The following is a 19,915-nucleotide window of genomic DNA, read 5'->3' on the forward strand; positions in this document are numbered from 1 at the left end:
AGCGGCAGAGGAGGGGTTAATGGGGACGGGCCTGGCAGGGGCGGGGCCTCGGCTGGTGGCTCAAGCCAGGGGGCCGGGAGGAGTCGCCGCCGTCCTGCCCCGCGGGGGCGTCCGCTGGGTCCCCGCGCCGCCGTCGAGCCGGTCGCTGCCGAGAGAGGCGCCGCCGCCCGCCCCGTCCAGCCGCCGAGCGCAGGTAGGCGCCGGTCCCTCCCCGGCCCGCGCCGCTTGTCCGGCCGCCCGCAGCCCCAGACTCCTCGACGCGGGGCCTCTCCTTTCGGCCTCCTCGGGGGCTTCGAGTCCCCACGTCGGCCGCCTCAGGCTCCCGCGCCGTCTCGGTCCCGGCCCCTCTCGGGTGCCAGCTCTCCCAGGTCTCTGGCAGCTGACTTCGTCCCTGGGTCTGTCCCCATTTCTCTGCCTGTCTTTGATGTCTCTGCGTATCTGTGGTCCCTCAGCTTCTGGGTGTGTCTCCCCTTCTGTGTCTCTGGATGTCTCTGCGTCTATTCCTTTATCTCTGCCTGTCCATCTCCGTCTGTCTCTACCTCTCTGGCTCTGCGTCCCTACCCACTGTGTCTCTGTTGGCCTCTGTCCCTCTGTCTTTGTGGAGCCCTCAGGATCTCTTTGGATCTCTCTGCTTCTAGCTCCATCTCTCCCGGTCTCTGTGCATCTCTTTGCCTTTTCGCTTCTTGTCTGTCTGTCTCTCTCTATTGCTCTGTCTCTGTCTCTCTCTATAGAATTCCCTGTTTGGGGGCCTTTAGCCCAGTCGTCACTTCCTTCCAAATCTCCAAACATGTTGGAACTTTCCTCTGGTCTGGGGAGCTGCTTGGGAGTGGGATACAGAGGTTGTAGGATCATGACCTGGAACAAATGGAATCTAAGTGAAACTGTGACCCCAGTGCCCCCTTCACAGAGTCACCCTACTGCTCCTGAGGTCGCACCCACTCCACCCACCAATTTCAGGAATTCCTGGTTGGGGGTGGACTTCCTCCCCCACTTCCTCCCTCCCAGGATTTGGCTGGCTCACCTTTAACTCCTTCCTGCCTCAGCCTTGCTCCCCCACCTCCTAGAACCGGACAACCCCCAACCAGGCTGAGAAACAGCTCTAGAATCCTGTGAAGTATCAGTTTAGGGGTGTGTGTGTGTGTGTGTGTGTGTGTACTCAGGCCAGGTATACACTGGGGGATTTGTTTGGGGGCACAGATGGAGAGGATGGGGGACACACCCCCAACGCCCCCTCCAGGGCCCACCTCCACCCCACTCCTCCTGAACCCACCAAGAGGATCCTCCCCCAGCTCTGTCTCGGTGGATGAACTTGACTTCAGGTTTGGGGTGAAGATGAAGATGATTTCCTTTGTAGTGGGGGATCCCAGTAGGAGGAGATGAGAGAGACCAATGAGGGTCCCAGAATGTATAATCGCAAACCCTTGAATGTGAACAGAAGGACCCAGAATGTTAGAATGATTATAGTGGAGGACTGGGAATTCGACATCCTTCAAATCAAAGGTCCTGGGGATTTTGAATCCTTCAATCCAAAAGGATTAGTGTTGAAATCTTGGCACTTTTCAGTGTTCTCAGCTGAGATCTCAAAAAGGCTTCCAGTGCCGTCTAGGCCAAGCCTCCCTTGCCCCCGCCATTTTACAGATGGGGAAACTGAGGCTCAAGAACAGACGTCCCCACAGTGAGTCAGTACCAGGCTGGGGGTTGGGACTTCACTTCAACTGAGGCCCAAATCCAGAGAGCTGGCTTCTTTTGCTACCACTAAGTCGGATTAATTTGGGAACCAAGTCTTCGCAGCGAAAGGGAAAAGGGAGGGATGCCGGGGTGAGTATGAATGGCTAGAATGCAAAAGGGAGGGTTTGAGAACCAGAGAAGAGAAAATATTTTTAAAACCACGGAGGTGGGGAGGGAGAGGGGGCAAGCGCTGGTTTGGGTAGAAGGGGTGGAGTTTCAGAGAAGCAGGGCAGAGAGGAAGGCGGAGGGCTGAACTCCTGCTTCTGTCTCCTGACCCTCCCCATGGAAGCCCACTGTTCCCTCGGGACAGGCCCTATAATTTGGTTTGTGTCTAGACAAATAATAACTCAGCTGGTGTGAGCGGGAGGGATGAGGCAAGGCCTGCTGGGCAAGGGGTAGGGAGGCAGCCTGGCCCCCGAGTGTCCCCCCCAGAGGGTGAGAATTTAGGGGCTGGGTGGAGGTAGTGACTAACTCCCCTCCGCACTTTCCTGTCTCCGTGAATCCATAGTATCTTAAAATTCTGCACCATCTGAGAACTCAGACTGTTGGAATGTTAAAAACCAGAATAGATAAGCGGGAAAAAAGGAAGTGGGGCTCACTGCATTTAGAGTATATTCCCATTTTTGTAAAAAAGAAAAGGGAAATACGTATCTGTGTTTGCTGGGCAAAGATGAAAATCATTGAGGATTCAATAATAGATTATGATAGTCATAGAATGTTTAAAAAAATCATAGAGCAATCTAACAATAGAACTTTAGAATCTTGGAATGTAAGACTCCTAGAATATTGGAAACTTAGAAGGGTAAGCACATACAAAGCCACAATGATAATAATAATGGATTGCAAGAAGAGTAAAGCTCTAGAATGTTATAAGAGAACATTAAACCATGAACAGGACTAGCGATAGAACCTGAAGATTTGAGAACTGCTGGAATCTAGAACATCAGAGGGGTAGAGTCTGAGGACCCTAGCATCCTTTCTGCACAATGTAGGCGTGGGGGGTGGATAGAGACGCCCTCAGTAGAAATGGAGAAACTGAGGCCCAGAAGGGCGGTCAGGGTGGCCTGACTGCCCCCTGGTTTCCGCCGGCTGCCAGGGCACCAGGTGGGGAGCGAGGCACAGTGATCACATTTCGTCCCTAATGAGCAGACCGGAGCTGGCCGGTCCCCTGGGGCTGCTGGGGGGGTGGGAAGCAGGAGTCCAAAGAGGAGGGAAGGGGGGGAGAGGCAGCCTGGTGACTTCAGGAAGAGGTTGCTGAGTGAGTTGAGGGGCAGTGGGGCTGCGCAGGGCTGCCTCACTCCTCCCTTTTATCATCAACCCTCCAGGTCCTCCAGCCTTACTGGATTTAGGGTGGCTGGCAGGCCTAAGGACCTACGGGGGCTGGGGGACAGGGTCTGACCAGTCTTCTCTGTTCCCCCACTATTGCTCCACACCTGGGCTTATTTCTCTTCCCTGTCCCTCTGGAAGGGGATACAAGGGACTCAAGGGGGAGGACTGTGAGACAGGGGGAGCTTCTGTGGGCTGTGAGAGTTGGGAGTTTGCCTCCCAACAAAACCTGAGGGAGTCAGGCAACTTAGATCCCAATCAAAGAGGGTCTTGGTGGGGAGGGGCTCTACAAGGAAGTGAAGTGATGGAGGGGCATTCAGGACACTGAGTCACTTGCTTTTTTTGTGAGAAGTTCCTATATCTTTTAGCAGATTCTCAAAGGGTTCTACGACCCCCAGAAATATTTGAGAAAAACGGTGAAAACATTCAGGAAAGGGGAAGCTCTTCAATGAAGAGCGACAGGAGGTATGACCAGTCTTGACACATCATGTGACATAGACAACTACCTTGCCCCTCTGGGCCTCAGTTTCCCCATCTGTACCAGGAAGCGTTCAGAAATAGCCTCGTACCCCTAGTTGTCACATATAGATCTGTTGCATTGTGGAATTCTAAGGGCCTGATGGTACGTGGTGACTTTTGAGGGTTCAATAGTGGGCAGGTCTCAGGTTGGGGGAGAAGGGAGGGCTGTCTAAGTGCCCTTCCCCCATGCCCAGCATCCCAAAGATCAAGGTGGGTTGGGGAGGAAGGACAGGAGGAGGGAGGGGTGAGTGCCAGACTAGTTCCCCCTTGAGGAAATTAGCAATGGGAAGTATATTTCCTCTGGCTGCAGGAAATAAGTCTCCTGCCTGTGTACCCACTCCAGTCTCAACAGAGCCCTGGGGGTTGAGAGAGGGTGGGGCACAGGGGACTCCCAGCTCTTGGTGGGTATCTCCTCCTGTTAAGAACTGGTTCGGGCCGGCCCGTGGCTCACTCGGGAGAGTGCGGTGCTGATAACACCAAGGCTGTGGGTTCGGATCCCATATAGGGATGGCCGGTTAGCTCATTGGGTGAGCGTGGTGCTGACAACACCAAATCAAGGGTGAAGATCCCCTTACCGGTCAACTTTAAAAAAAAAAAAAAAAAAAAAAAAAGAACTGGTTCAATGGGGCCGGCCCTTGGCTCAGTCGGGAGAGTGCGGTGCTGATAACACCAAGGCCATGGGTTCGGATCCCTATGTAGGGATGGCCGGTTGCTCGCTTGGGAGAGTGTGGTGCTGACAACACCAAGTCAAGGGTTAAGATCCTCTTACCAGTCATCTTTTAAAGAAAAGAAAAAAAAAAAGAACTGGTTCATTTCTTGTCTCAGCTCTCCAGTGGCCATGGAATAATAAAAATTGTTCAAATACTGCATCTTTTACAGATGCTATCACATTCTACCAAGGATTTTGACATCTGTGATGTGATTAGTATAAAGGTTGTGTCCCCTTCTACAGAAGGGAAAACTGAAGCTCCTCAAGGAGAATTAATTCCCTCAATGTCACAGGAGGAAGGAAGGAGAGACTGAGGGGCAGAGAAAGAGGGTAAGGGTGGGGGGAGGGGACCGAGGGGCAGAGAGAAGGGGGGACCGAGGGGCAGAGAGAGGGGAAGAAAGAGGCCAGGAGAGCGGAGAGAGAGGTGTTTTGAGTGACTTGATCTGGGTGGGAGGTTTCCTCTGAAGGGAGGGTTGGATTGCACTGCTCTATGGAGGAGAAGCCTCCACCCGTCCCATCACCACAGGACCCAGAAGCCTGTCTGTGAGTCTTCTGCTGAGGACCCCACAGGGGGTGGGATTGACTGAGCAGAACTCAGCCCTGACCTTTCAAAGTCAATTGTGGATAGATCCTGCCCTTTTCATTTTCCCCCTGCCCACCTCTTCCCCTGGGGAGCCCCCCATCCCCCCCACCCCCCATCGGGACTTGTTTGAGCCTGAGGTGGCAGGTGGCGCTGCTGCCCAGGGAGAGAGTGTGTACTGGAGGACGGGCTGACCAGTGCATATCCCTACTCCATGCCTCTGGCCTCTGCAAAGCTTCTGGACTGGCTTCCATGCATAATCATTAATTGAGCACTTACTGTATTTTGGGCCTGTCCTGGTTGCTGGGGACACGGGATATGGGATATGGCAGTTAAGGAGACACCCAAGATCTCTGTCCTCCTGGAACGAACATTCTACACAGACAGACAAACAGACACAAACAAGATACAGGACGATGTGAGGAAAGGGACCTGGGGGTGGGTGGGCAGGACTTTGGTTGAAGAGGGACTCCCTGAAGAAGTGAAGGAAGTAAGGAAGACAGTAAGTGCAGAGGTTTTGAGGCTGGAAAGAAGGTCATTGGCATTGAGCCTGCTGAAGCAAGGCGAGCTAGGCTGCCCAGAGCCTTGACACCTGGGGCAAGTGCAAGGAGTTTGGATTTTACTGCAAGTCCATCTGGATGCCATTGGAGGGTTTGAAGCAGAGAAGTAACAAGAGCTGGTTTCCATGTTAAAAAGATCTTTCTGGCTGCCATGTGGGAAGTGAGTTGAAGGAAACAAGAGTGGCAGCTGGGAAAAGCAGCGATGATGCCACCGCAATAGCCCAAGCAAGTGATGATTGTGGTGCAGAGCAGACAGTGGCAGGGGTTTTAGAGAGACATGCACAGATTCAGGATTCAGTGTGGAGATGGAGCCAAGAGAACTTTCCCATGAAAAGACGCTCAGGCATCTGGGGGTTTCCCATAGACCTGCTGTGTGACTTTGGGCCCATCCCTTCCCCTCTCTGGGCCTCAGTTTCTTCATCTGTCTGTCCTGGGATTCATTCAAAGTATGTCCTGGGGATCCTTCAGAGGTGGCCTCCCCACCCCCACCTCATTTCATTCACAGCACAGAGCAGCTTCTCCTTTTCACTGTCTTAGATTGGGTTTCTAGTTAAGATCTTGTTTTTTGTTTGTTTGTTTTTTAAAAAAGGTTTCACCTCCCAGAAAAAACTATACATGTGTAGACCCTTTGATGGAATGGCTTCCAAAGATGCCTGTGACGCAGGACTTCACTCCCCCTCTCTCTGGGCCTGATGAAATTCAGGATCTTTGTCCATGACTACACTTTTCCCTGTGCTTGCAGATCTTCCCAGAACCAAGGGGGTGATAGGCCCAAGGTTCTTATTAAAAAGGAGAGGGAAGACACAGTGAAAGGTGTGGTCTCAAGAGAGGGGACTTTTGGTGCTGACCCCAGGGCTTCCCCTTGCTCCCCAAATTTGACCTTGACCAAGTCCAGCACTCCTCCTCTCTCCCGTTTCCCTCAGCCCTCTGCAGCTGTGGTTCCCAGTCCCTGCTGCCATCCCCGGGATCTTATTTGTCCAACTATTCTTTGGTGGAAACTGAAGCCCAGGCTGGAGAGAAGGGCTGAGAGCAGAGATTTTCCCCCTCCAGGCATCAGGACCTTGGACAGGTCTCATAACTGCTCTTGTGCCTCAGTTTGTCAAATACGGAGAATTACTACTTTTCTCATAGGGTTCCTGAAAATTTTAATAAAATACCCACAAAAGTGCTTAGGACAGGGTTTGCTATTTAGTAGGGCTCAATAAAGTTTAGCTGTTATTATCACCATTGCCATCATTGTTGTCAGGAATGGGGTGCTCTGGGTTAGTGGTGGGAGACCGGCCCCAGCCCTGGCTCCATCTTGCTGTGCATCCCTAAGGGGGGGTGACCCAGCCTCTCTGAGTTCCTTCTCCCTGTCTGTGAAATATAGGGTTTGCCTACTCCAGCGTTTCCTGAAGCATGATACAGTACTTGTGCCAGTTTTACATGATTTCCGGAAGAAAGTTATAAAATCTGAGTTGTGTTTTTATTTTAACATCTATTAGGGAAATACGTATACTTGGCACCTCAAATCTGTGTTCTCAGACATCTGTTGCTTGGGATGGGGCTCAAGTAGCATCATCGGGGTGTCCACCCTCTGTAGTCCACAGGAATTATGGAGAGGGGCGTGGGGAGGAGAGGGTAGGACTGTCCGTGACTCCCTCACCGTTGCCCTCTCTCCCCACAGGAGCCAAGAAGTCAGCTTTGGACTGGGCTGTGAGGTGGGGCACTTCATCCCAACCCCTCAGACCCCATCAGAACCAAACCAGAGTTCCTCCCCTGCCCCCTTCCAACGCCCCCTTCCATTGATAACACTTTCTGATCTAGCCTTACTCACCTCCTTCCTGTTTCCTGAAAACCCTTCACACAGTCCCCAGGCTTAGCCCTTCCTCTTTGTCCACCCACCCCAGGACACCTCCTTGTCCTTATCTTCTCATTGATGACCTTACTTATTTCCTTATCTCCTGCTGCGTCCTAAGAAATGCCAGCACTCCCATTCCCATTGCCTGGTCTTTCCAACACTTTCTAACTGTAGTCTGTCCTATCTCAACATTGTCCTGTATATTTCCTGTGTCTTCTAGAATATTCCATCCCACCACTACTTAAGTATGATCACACTTACTTCCTAGCTCTTCTACAAACATCACCTTCTCAACACTGCCCACAGATACCCTCATTTCCTCTATAAACACTCCCTTCTGCCAATTTTTTGTGTTACCCCCATAATCCCTTATTTACACCCAGATTAAGTCTACAAACACTCCCTTGACAAACCTCTTTATTAATCCCATCATCCCCCAAACCTCCCTCCTGACATAACTCTGTCTCTCCTCCCACTTTTCCCCCTCAACTTTTCTACCCTTCCCTGCCCAGCCTGCCCCACGATTCACAGTCAACTTCATCTCTTCCCCGTGGACTGTCTCCCACCATGTTTCCCTGAGCCTCCAAGGAGGGGGCTCAGGGGGCCCCATGGCCTCCCAGCCCCTGTGGGCCCATAGCCCCTGTGGGCCAGGGGAAGTGCCTCGAAAGCCCCAGTGCCAACGATGGGCAACCGCACGTGGGAGGGCTGCCATGTGGACTCACGCGTGGACCATCTCTTCCCACCATCCCTCTACATCTTTGTCATCGGCATGGGGCTGCCAACCAACTGTCTGGCCCTGTGGGCAGCCTACCGCCAGGTGCGGCAGCACAATGAGCTGGGTGTCTACCTGATGAACCTCAGCATCGCTGATCTGATCTACATCTGCACGCTGCCACTGTGGGTCGACTACTTTCTGCACCACGACAACTGGATCCACGGCCCTGGCTCCTGCAAGCTCTTCGGGTTCATCTTCTATACCAACATCTACATCAGCATTGCCTTCCTGTGCTGCATCTCTGTGGACCGCTACCTGGCTGTGGCCCACCCACTGCGGTTTGCCCGCTTGCGTCGTGTCAAGACAGCCGTGGCTGTGAGCTCCGTGGTCTGGGCCACAGAGCTGGGTGCCAACTCAGCACCCCTGTTCCATGATGAGCTCTTCCGAGACCGCTACAACCACACCTTCTGCTTTGAGAAGTTCCCCATGGAAGGTTGGGTGGCCTGGATGAACCTCTACCGGGTCTTTGTGGGCTTCCTCTTCCCATGGGCTCTCATGCTGCTGTCATACCGAGGCATCCTGCGGGCTGTGAGGGGCAGCGTGTCCACTGAGCGCCAGGAGAAAGCCAAGATCAAGCGGCTGGCCCTCAGCCTCATCGCCATTGTGCTGGTCTGCTTCGCACCCTACCACGTGCTCCTGCTCTCGCGCAGTGCCGTCTACCTGGGCCGCCCCTGGGACTGTGGCTTTGAGGAGCGTGTCTTCTCAGCATACCACAGCTCGCTGGCCTTCACCAGCCTCAACTGTGTGGCTGACCCCATCCTCTACTGCCTCGTCAATGAGGGTGCCCGCAGCGACGTGGCCAAGGCCCTGCACAACCTGCTCCGCTTCCTGGCCAGTGACAAGCCCCACGAGATGGCTAATGCCTCACTCACCCTGGAGACCCCACTCACCTCCAAGAGGAACAGCACGACCAAGGCCATGGTGGCTGGCTGGGTGGCAGCTCCACCCCCCCATGGGGACCAGGTGCAGTTGAAGATGCTGCCTCCAGCACAGTAAACCCAACTGGTGCGGAGCCCCCCATCCTCAAAGCTCATCCCACAGTCCTTTCTCTCCTGGTCTGGTGTATGCAAATAAGTCTGTGTTAATAGTTATAAGAATACAAGAAAATAGAAAAAGAGTGAGGTTGGTGTGTCACTAGTCAACCATCATTCTCCACCATGACCCTTTAAGAGTTCAGTTTAACTGTTCTAGCCCTGTGCTAGGCCGTGCTAGTGACACAGCAGTGACAAGTGATAGCCCGGGCCCTCCCCTCATGACTCCCAGACCCTGTCACTGTCTGGGGGTCATGGAGGGCTTCCTGGAGGAGAGAACAAGTAAATTAATCAAACATTTGGTTTCCAGAAGGTAAAGACAAAAAAAAAGAAAGTTAGAATTATTTCTAACAAGGAAAAAAATCTGTGACTCAGGGGAAGGTGGAAGGAGAAATTCACTAAATGTAGAGTCATCACGTTTGCCCTTAGGAAGACCTCAGTTGTACAGGGGAGAGAGCATAAGACAGAGCAATTCTAAGTTTCTAGATAAATAGCATTTGCCAAGTCAGGATTGAGAATGAAGAGGGAAAACATCAGCACTCAAGTGAAGTGCAATCAGGGCAGACTGCCTGGAGGAGGAGTGAGCAGGGCAGGCTTGGGAAGGAGACTCAGGACAAGAGGAAGGGTATTTATTCATTCATCCAACAGAGATTTATGCCTGGTCCTGTGCTGGGTGGGGCTGGGGATACAGTGATGATCAAGACAGCCCTGACCCTACCCTCACAGGGCTCATGACAAGTATATAAATATAATGTTTGGATTTGCTAAATGTAAAGGGGAAACATAAAGCCAGTTGAGGGGATAGAGAGTGACCTGGGGGCCGACCCCGTGGCTCACTCGGGAGAGTGCGGCGCTGGGAGCGCAGCAGCGCTCCGGCTGCGGGTTCGGATCCTATACAGGGATGGCCGGTGCGCTCACTGGCTGAGCGCAGGAGGGTTGCGATCCCCTTACCAGTCACAAAAAAAAAAAAAAAAAAAAAAAAAAAAGAGAGTGACCTGGAGTCTGATCTAGATGAAGAGGACAGGGGAGGGCTCACTAGATGGTTTTCAAGCAAAGACCTGAAGGAGGTGAGGTGGTCAGCCCTCTGGCTGTCATGGGAAGAGCATTCCAGGCAGAGGGAACAGCAAGTACAAAGGCCCTAGGTAAGAGAGTTGTCTGAATTTCTAGGGACAGTAGGTATGGCAGTGTGTTCAGAGCAGAGGGAGAGGGGGGCAAGAGAAATGAGAAGTGAGACTGGAGAGGGGACAGAGGCAGATCGTGCAGGGCCATTAAGTCCTGGTAAGGACTTAGCCTTTTACTCTGAAATAAATGGAAGCCACAAGGGGGCTCTTAGCAGAGGTCGGACTTAAATGTTAATAGGATCCCTCAGGCTGCTCAGTGGGGAATAAATATGGGAGGCAAGGAGAGAAGCCAGGAGTTCAGTGAGACAGTGACTGAAATAATCCAGGCGGGAGATGCTAGTGGCTGGACCAGGGTGGGTGGTGGTGGTGGACTGAACAAAGAGCAGTGGTCAGTCTCAGGATTTATTCTGTAGGAATACTTTGATGGCAGAAACACATGGGCCTGTGGGATTATGTAACATGAACCCCTTACCCATTCTGGGAAAAGGGTGATCAGGCAGCCTGAGCGGAAAGACCCACTGGGAATAATCCCAGGCCCTAATCCAAGGCGGTTACCAGAGAGGCCAAGCGACTAGTCCAAGGTCACATCACCAATGAGTCAGCACTGGGGACCATCCTGGACTCCCTCTCCCCTCCCCATCTCTGCGTCTGTTCCCACGCCCCAGGGTGGCCAAGGCTGCCTTCCCTCACTGATGGTGTTCCCCCCTCTCCCCTGGCCTCAAAGGTCACCAGGAATAGCCATCGTTGCTCAACCAGGCTGGAGAACAGGAGGAAGCACCCAGCTCTGGACAAGCCTCTTCCCTCCTGGAAGTCTCCTCTTTCCCTTCCTTCTCTGCACAGGTGTGTAAGAGGCTCCTGAGATGTGAAGATTCTCTTACACACACACCCTTGCACCAGAAGTTCCCAGAAGAGGTTCCTGGAAACACTTCTCAGAGGAAGGAAGAGGAGGGAGGACAGGAATGGGGAAAAAATGCACTTAATGAGAAAAACGATTTTGCTAGTGGGGGGAGGGGCAGTGGATGGAGCTTGGAGAAAGCACCCAGATGCAGGAAGTCATGGCTTTAGTGCTGAGGGGTAGAGAAGAGAGAGAGGCCTGGGATATGGGAGGCCTAGCAGTCTTCCCACCATGTCCCACCACCATAAAGTTACTGGGATAGATATGTAGGGGCCAGAAACTTTTTGAACACAGTCCCCTTGGGGTATCAGATGAATGCCTGGACACTACCCCCTCCCACCAAATGCTCATTCCCATTCATTCATACATATTTATTGAGCAACTACTTGTGCCAGGCACTGTTCTAATAGTTGAAATAGCAGCAGTGGATTATACAGAAAAAACTCATATACACGTTTGGAAGTTTCCTAAACCTACCATGGGCGTCCTCAGCCCCTCAGTAAGTGTTTGGGCTTCAGGATAACACCCCCAGGGATCAAGAGAAGGCCCTGGGCTGTGACTCAAGAAATCCCAGCCTCGGCTCCACCCTGACGACCTCTGGAACCTTGGACAAATCCTTTTCTTCCTCTGGCCTCAGTTGGCCAGTCTGTAAAATGGGAAGGGGGTTGGTCCCAAGTTGACGATGGACCTCACACCTTCAGTCCAGAAGGGATCTTAGGAATGGACTGTTTTTGTGGAATCTTGGCATTCTTAGTAATTTAGAATATCTGGATTCACACACACCAACATCACCATTACCAATGAAGAAACGCAGATCCCTCAGTGCCGTGGACCTGACAAAGGACACTCAGGGAGTCAGAGTGGATGCCGAGGAAATCCCGGGGTCCTCTGACTCTGTGCCCTAAACCTAAACGTTCGTTTCCTCCGGCACAGCACATCTCTGCTCTCCTGTCTTCTCTCCCTCTGCCTCTCTTAGAATCTCTCAATTACCCACCAGCACTCCACCGTCCAGGAATTTCTCTCAACCCCTTCCTGACCTTGTTTATATGATTTTTCTCCCTGCTGGGTAAGGGAGGACAGTTTGGGACATGTCCTTAAACTCTTTCCCGAGCCGGCTCCCTGGGGACCCTCACCCCCCGATGGAGGAAATAGGGCTGCTTGAGAACGGGTAGAGTTTTATTAGCCAAAATGTTGGGCTATCAACCTCTGCAAGCTAAGGAATCTTGTGCGAGCCTCCTGTCCCTCTCTGAGCCTCGGTCTCCTTGTCAGTTACTTGAGAAAGAGCTGGATCGGTCGCTTCTGAGCGTGAAATGCACCCTCACACAGGAGTTAGCAATAATAATGCTATTACCCGTATAGTAATAAGGGCTGTTTATTGAGTGCTTACTATGTGACTGGCACGATCCTAAGCACTTAACATGGTTCACTCAATATGTTTTACACTCAAGATTCGCATGCAAGCTCACAACAACCCAATAAGGCAAGTGCTATTATGATTCTCATTTTGTAGACGGGAATACTGATAATCCAGAAAGGTCGAATCACTCGTCTAATATCACACAGCGGGTAAATGCCAGGGCTGGATCCCAACCGTAGACTGTATGATTACATAGATAGTTTCCTCTCTTACTCACAGTGACAGCTCTAACCTGCGGAGGAAGATGGATTTGGGACTCATTAGACTAATCAGGACTAATTAAGAGCCTCTTTTGGGCTGGGAAGCCGACTTGGTACGTGACATCACGAAGGAGCGCGGTGATGTCTGCCGAGACGGCCGTGGGAATCTATACACGCTCCAGCCAACAGGCGTTTAACGGCACCGCCCCCTGGTCGCCTCACTTCCGCCTCAATTTGCATATTCAGCGAACGAACGTCGAGGAGTTAGCGTCGACGCGGTGACGTCAGGAAGCGCCCCTGTGTTTTCCGCCTTTCGTGCGTGCGAACTCACGTACGTACGCACGCACGGCCACGAGCGGGCAGGGGAGGGGTGGAGAGATCCGGGGCGCACCGCCCAGTCAGCAAGGTTGCGCGTGCCCCGTGCGACCGCCAAGATGGTGGTAGGCGCGTTCCCTATGGCGAAGCTGCTATACTTGGGCATCCGGCAGGTCAGCAAGCCGCTTGCCAACCGCATTAAGGAGGCTGCCCGCCGAAGCGAATTCTTCAAGACTTATATATGTCTCCCGCCGGCTCAGCGTGAGTCTGACCCCACGTCCCTCCAACCTTTCCGTTCTCCAACCCTTCTCAGGTGGTTGCTCAGGGGTGGATTCTGTCCATGACCAATCACAGCCCGACCCGGCAAAGTCCTGAAGCCAATAGGGAGGGTTTCTGGAAGAAGGGCACGAGGGTAGCCCAGTAGTGAGGACGGGCGTGAGGTAAGGGGCGGGGTAGGGCGCCACCGCGCCCGTTTGAAATACCAACCAATAGAGGAAGAGAATGTGTGGAGAGTGACGTCTAGGCGAGCCAATAGTGTTGGAGAAGGGAGTAACTTGGGCGGGGCTTGCCAGGACAGAGCCGAGTAGGGGCGGGGCTGAGGAGACACCGGCGGAGTCCTTTGCCAGGCCATCCGTAGGCAACTTCACGCACAAAAGTCCACACAGTGCCTCAATTTCCGTCCTGCCCTGGGAGGTGGGAAGTGCTTGTGTATCATCCATTTAGGACATTAATGTGCCTCAGTTTTACTCCGGGCAGTAGGCCTGGGTTAGGAGAGTGGTTCGGCGGTGAAGTCTGGGTTTCTAGGGACGTGGCCTGCAGATCTGGCAAAAGGGGAATTTTAACTAGTGGACATTAATTTATAAATTCATTAATCCACTCATATACCCTCCATTCATTCAATAGGCAGACTGTGCAAGCTTTTCGCTTGGTACTGAGAGATACACTGCTATCCCTTCAGTGTCAACCCGGAGTGGTCAGGGCGGTGGGAGCTCTGATGTTCAGAGGAGCCCACTTATCCAAGGGCATGGGATCAGGAAGGCTGCCTAGAAGGGGGCCATCCGAGCTGACATCTAAAGAGCATAGTAAAGGCTAAAAATATGAATTACTTTAACAAGATGATGATCTCTGTGCTATAGGCCTGTGGGAGCATAAAATAAGGGAATGTAACATAATTTCCTGGGTCAGGGAACCACCATTAATCCATTCATCCATCCATTACTTTATTTAGCATCTACTCTGTGCCACTTCTTGTGCTGGCAGTGCTAGTGAAACATCAGGGACTAGGCCAGCTCCAGTCTGTGCCCTTAAGGAGCTCTCAAGCCAGTGGGCACAGACCCATCCCCCAATAGTGACAACCCAGAGTTGGGATGGGGGAACCCACTGGACAGCTGACCTGGCATGGGGTTTAGGGAGGGCTTCCTGGCATAGGAGACATCTGAACTGGGACTAGAGGGTGAGGAGAATATCACTAGACAACACTGAGACAGGGACCATGTTGAGGCAGAGGGAGGAGCACATGCAAAGGCCAGATGGTTAAGGAGAGCGCACTTTTTTTCACCTATAAGTTTGTGTCCTTAAAGTTTGCTAGAATTCTTGGTCTTTTGATGGTTGATGGGGACTCTGCCAGGGCTGCAAATCTTAGAATGGAAAAGTGTTGGAACTCACCAGAGTACTTTCCTATCAGCTGTCTCATTTGACTCTCACAACTATGTTGTCCCCATGTCAGGGGAGGGAATGACTTCCTCCACTTTACAGAAGGGAAAGTGTGGGCAGAAATGAATTGCTAGGTCACACATGGAGTTTGTACCAAAGGGAGGACTTGGACTCTGGATTCCCAGAGTCTGTTTCCTGCCACTGCTTTTCTTCTAAACACTGTTATTCTTAGCATTGTAGTTTATTTTTATTTTATTTATTTATTTATTTTTTGGCGGCTCACTGGTACAGAGATTGAACCCTGGACTTTGGTGTTATTGGCACCATGAGCATTGTGGTTTAAAAAGCGGCTTCCCAAGTCAGACTGACATAGATTTGAGTCCTGGCCCCACCCCTTCCCAGGCTGGTGACTTTGAGCTAGTCACTTAACCCCTCTGAGCCTCAGTTTCCTCTTCTGTACAATGGATATTAAATAATAGCAACATTTATGGAACACTTACTTTGTGCCAGGCCATGCACTAAGCACTTCGCAGCCCTTGGCATTGAATCCTCCCAAAGTATAATGAGGTAGATACTTTTATTATTTAAATTTTATGTATATGCTATGTATAAATTTATGCTATAAATAATACTTATTGTGATACTGTGAGGATTCTGGAGATATTTTATCACCAACTTCTTCATTTTAAATCTTCAAACCCTCAGAAAAGTTGAAAGAATATTGTGGTCATCTCTTATGTACCCTTTACCACCTAGTTCATCAGTTATTAACCTTCAATAAATTTGCTTTGTTTTTGCTTTCATATATATATGTGTGTGTGTTTGTATGTATACACATTTTTTTTCTCAACTAGCTATTTGAAAATAAGTTGTGGATATGACACTACTCCTAAATATTTCAACATGTACCTCCTAAGAACAAAGACAATCTCCTATATAACACAGTACCAATATCACCCTGAGAATTTTAACATTGATAACAAAATTATTTTATAGCTCATATTTAATATTTAGTTCACATTATAATTTCTCCAGTTGTCCTCCAAATGTCCTTTTTAGCTGTTTTTTATTATTACTATTTTTAATCTATGCTCTGCTCAGGGCTCATGCATTGCATTTGATTATCTTGCCTCTTAAACATCCTTTAATCTAAATAGAGCGGGCGATCGCCTCTGCCTGTCTTTGCAAATAAAGTTTTATTGTAACACACCCACACCCGTTTGTTTACCTGTTGTCTGTGGATGCTGAATTGAGTTTGTATGGCCCACAAAATCTAAAATACTTACTGTCTTTTACAGAAAACATTTGCTGACCCTGCTCTTTTCTTTCTTTCTTTCTTTCTTTTTGGTTGACCAGTATGAGGATCTGAACCCTTGACCTTGGTGTTATAACATCATGCTCTAACCAACTGAGCTCACCGGCCAGCCTGCTGACCCTGCTCTAGAACAATATTCCTACCCCTTCTTGTTTTTTATGACACTGACTGTGTCCCATAGTCTGGAGTTTTCTGATTGATTCGCTGATTGGATTTATGAGCATTTTTGGCAGGAATACCCCAGGTGTGATGGTGTGTCCTAAGGACGTCCCTTCAGGGGGCCACTGATGTCTGTTTGTTCTGTCATTCATGATGGTGACTTGGATCCCTTTCTTTTTTTTTTTTTTTTTTTAAACAAGCAAGGTGACATTTTATTTTATTTTATTTTATTTTATTTTATTTTTTGTCGTTTTTTCGTGACCGGCACTCAGCCAGTGGGTGCACCGGTCAGTCCTATATAGGATCCGAACCCGCGGCGGGAGCGTCGCCGCGCTGCCAGCGCAGCACTCTACCAAGTGCGCCACGGGCTCGGCCCTTGGATCCCTTTCTTAAGGTGGTAACCACAAAAAGAACCTCTCCTTTTCCTCTTAGTAATGAATAACCAGTAGATTTATTTGGAAAGTAGAGCTAACAGGATTTCCTGTGGATTGGGTGTGAGATGGCAGACTGGTGGGAGACAGGTGGGACAGAAAGGATCCAGAGCTCAGTTTGGGAAAGGTCGAGTTGGAGATGCTACTAGATATTGGAGTGTACTGACTTACTATATTTATACCTTTTTCGTTATGTCCTTGTTATCTTCACACTACCAATTATCCTTTGCTGTAGTCCCCAGCCAGTGTGTTTGGAATTTCCCAGAGTCCAGCGGCAGCTGTACATTTTCCTTGGTCAGGCCTGCTGAGCTGACGAACACGTCCAGTGTCTGTGCCTTTGGCTGAGATTTTTTTGACTCAGCAGGTTTGGCTTGACTGTCTTCTTATAGGAGAGGCTGGGGCGGTAGGTGTGGCTGCTTGAGGAAAGAACAGTAGATGAAAGAAGCATATATCATCAGTGATGCACTATGCTGGGGAGGCAAGATCTTTTAAACAAAGAATTCTTGGGGGAGAAAGAATAAAAAAGGTTGGTGATGTCAGGCAGGTTGGGGCCACTCTTGCAAAGGGTACTTCTCACGTTTCCTGGGAAGCTGTGGGATGTCTTTGGGCAATGAGAAAATTCCAGTTCATTTTTGCTTAATCCTCTGGAGTATACTGGTTATTTTTCTAGATTACCACACATTGTAGGCAGAATAATGGTTCCCCAAAGATGTTCACATTTTAAACCCAAGAATCTGTTCAATATGTTACCATACAGGGCAAAGGTAATTTTGCAAATATGATTAAATCAAGGATTTGGGGCTGGGGAGATTATCCTGGATTATCCTGGTTTGCCTGCTGTAATCACAAGGGTCCTTATTAAGGAAAGAGTGAGGTAGGAAAGGGAGTGATTTGAAGATGCTACTCTTCTGGTCTTGATGATGGAGGAAAGGAGGCATGAGCTGAGGAATGTGGTGACCTCTAGAAGCAGAGACTCCAGAGAGGAGCACACCCCTGCTAACATCTTGAGCTTAGCCTAGTGAGACCCATTTTGTACTTCTGATCAAGACAGATATGTGTTGTTTTAAGCCACTACATTGTGGTTACTTGTTACAGCAGCCATAGGAAACTAATACACCGTGATAATTACTTCAGGTCGCTGAGGTAGTTTTTTCAAAAGTGCTCAGCTCTGTGGTAATTGTCTTGAGTTTTGGCCTTGGAGTTAGTTTCAGTTTTCTTTTGCTACATAACAGCCTGACGCAAAGCTTAGTGGCTTAAAACAGTAACCCTTTTATTTTCTCTCAAGTTTCATGCCTTGACTTGGTTGCAGTTAGAGGTGGCTGGGGCTGGAGTCATCAGGAGGACTGACCATTACTGGGACATTGGAATGGCCAGTTCCCTCCTTCCCTTTCAGTGTGGTCTCAAAGCCTCTCTTCTCCATGTGGTCTTCTCAGCAGGGCAGCTGAATTTCTCACATGATTGCTCAGGGCTCCCCAAACACTGGATTTCCATGGGGGAAGAAGTGGAAGCTATAGGCCATTTTAAGGCAAGACCTGGAACCGCACAGCATCATTTTCACCATGCTGTATTGGTCAAAGCAGCAACGGGCACAGACCAGAGCAAGTGCGGGAGGGGGCTGGACAGGGCATGACAGAGGGGTCACCAAAGGCACAGTCTACCATAGAATAGGCACTCGGGTTTGGATCTTGACACCAACACTTATTAGCTGTGTGACTTTGGGCAAGCAGCTTGACCTCTCAGAACCTCCATTTCCACAAATGAGGGTATAATAAAACTTAACCTTATGGGATTCTTTTGAGGATGCGGCAAGACAGTAGATGTCAAGGCCCTGACCCAGAGCATGCATATCTGGTCGTTAATACTGGCTGGGAGTGCACATAGAATCTCTTCTTACTGTATGTGGGCCTTACTGCCTTGAAACTAAAAACTCTACTTGTAGAGAAACCTTCCTGCACTTAGATCCCTGCTCTGCCATTTACTCAGTATGTGTCCTGGTGAGTCACTCTATCTTTCTATACTTTAATTTCCTCCTCTGTGTAGTATAGCACTCATCTCATAGATCTGATGCAAGAGTAGCCTTAGCACAGGGTGTGGCATATTCGAAGTTCAGTAAATAGTGTGATCAAGAGCCCAGCCTCTGGAGCTGGACTGCCCGTGAGTCTGTCCCAGCTCTGCCACTTTCTGTGTGGCCCCAAATGAGTTATTTAACTGTTCTGGTCCTCAGTTTTGTGGTCTGTAAATTGGATTGTTGTCTCAATTCCATGAGTTAATATTCATAAAGCAGGGACCAGTGCCTAGCCCTTACGTGCTGTGTAAATGTTTGTTGAATGTATGAAAGTGACTGGCACCATTGTTATTTTTATCATTATCATCTTAATGCTAAACCTTCTAGTGCTGTCCTTCTCAGTGTACACTCCTGGGTCGCTTGTCATAGCTGATAATCAGTACTTCACACCTCTGCATTGCCTGGATCCCTCCTCCTCAGTCAGCCCTCACAGGCTTACCACAGGTGGAAGGGTCTGGCTTCCAAATGAGTCATTTCTAACTAGCATGGTGGTGATGACTCTATCTGATCAGGAGCTGGGATTGGAGTTATATCCCTGAGTAAGGAAAATGGGAAAGTCAAACATAGAGGGCAATATGGCTGAGTTGAGAGCCTCCCACTGCATGACATCTAATGCATCATAAAATATTTAAAGCATCCTTTGAAATAAATGGTTGTCCTTGCAAGGAAAAAGCAGAAGCAAGAGCCAAAGAGGGGACTGAACATTGAAGCCACCTGATACTCTGGGGGCGTTTACAGACTCACATGGCCTGGGAGATGGGGACTGTTCTGTGGGGAAGCTGGGCAGGAGACCACCTTGTGTAAACTCAGGTCTTGGGCAAGGTACCTGGTAAACTCAAATATCCCATGCTGTGAAGGCACGCAAGCCTCAGCTGTAGGTGGAGATTGGTAAATTCTCCTCTGAGAATTTGTGGCCACTGACTCTCTCTCATGTGTGTTTGGGGCCAAATTATACTCTCTGAAAGGTCTTAGAAGTAGCTGGCTGAAAACAAACCCTAGTCTGTTGTGCCCCTAAGCTCCTGGCAATGTAAACCCTCCCTGAAGGAGTGCTCTCTCTGCCCAGGCCATGGAGAATTCCTTCAGATAGAGTTCCAGCACATGTGGGCTCCCAGTAAAATATTATGTATTGTACAAAGAAGTAGGCACCAGAAGCAAAAGTCAGCAGAAACAAAACATGGCAGGTCAGGATTGCAGATAATGTAATGATTAGATCTGGATATAAAATACCTAAGTCTATATGCTAAGAGGATAAAAGAGAGGAATATTAAAACACAAG

The 19,915-nt window shown here is 49.9% G+C and overlaps 2 protein-coding genes across 2 annotated transcripts in view; both read left to right on the forward strand.

Annotated features, from left to right (window-relative positions):
- Positions 1-7,344: 7,344 nt before the first annotated feature.
- GPR4 (G protein-coupled receptor 4) lies at positions 7,345-9,095 on the forward strand. The gene has a single exon (XM_063112828.1). It carries the CDS (start codon positions 7,945-7,947, stop codon positions 9,031-9,033), a length of 1,089 nt encoding a protein of 362 aa, XP_062968898.1. The 5' UTR covers positions 7,345-7,944; the 3' UTR covers positions 9,034-9,095.
- Positions 9,096-13,074: 3,979 nt separating this feature from the next.
- LOC134388286 (optic atrophy 3 protein) overlaps positions 13,075-19,915 on the forward strand; it is a 31,175-nt gene continuing 24,334 nt past the window's right edge. The window contains exon 1 of the mRNA XM_063111210.1: positions 13,075-13,277. Coding sequence (XP_062967280.1) covers positions 13,136-13,277 — 142 coding nt within the window. The 5' untranslated portion in view covers positions 13,075-13,135. The remainder of the gene's footprint in view (positions 13,278-19,915) is intronic.

The sequence above is a fragment of the Cynocephalus volans genome, chromosome 10 (assembly GCF_027409185.1).
Source record: "Cynocephalus volans isolate mCynVol1 chromosome 10, mCynVol1.pri, whole genome shotgun sequence".
NCBI lineage: Eukaryota > Metazoa > Chordata > Mammalia > Dermoptera > Cynocephalidae > Cynocephalus > Cynocephalus volans.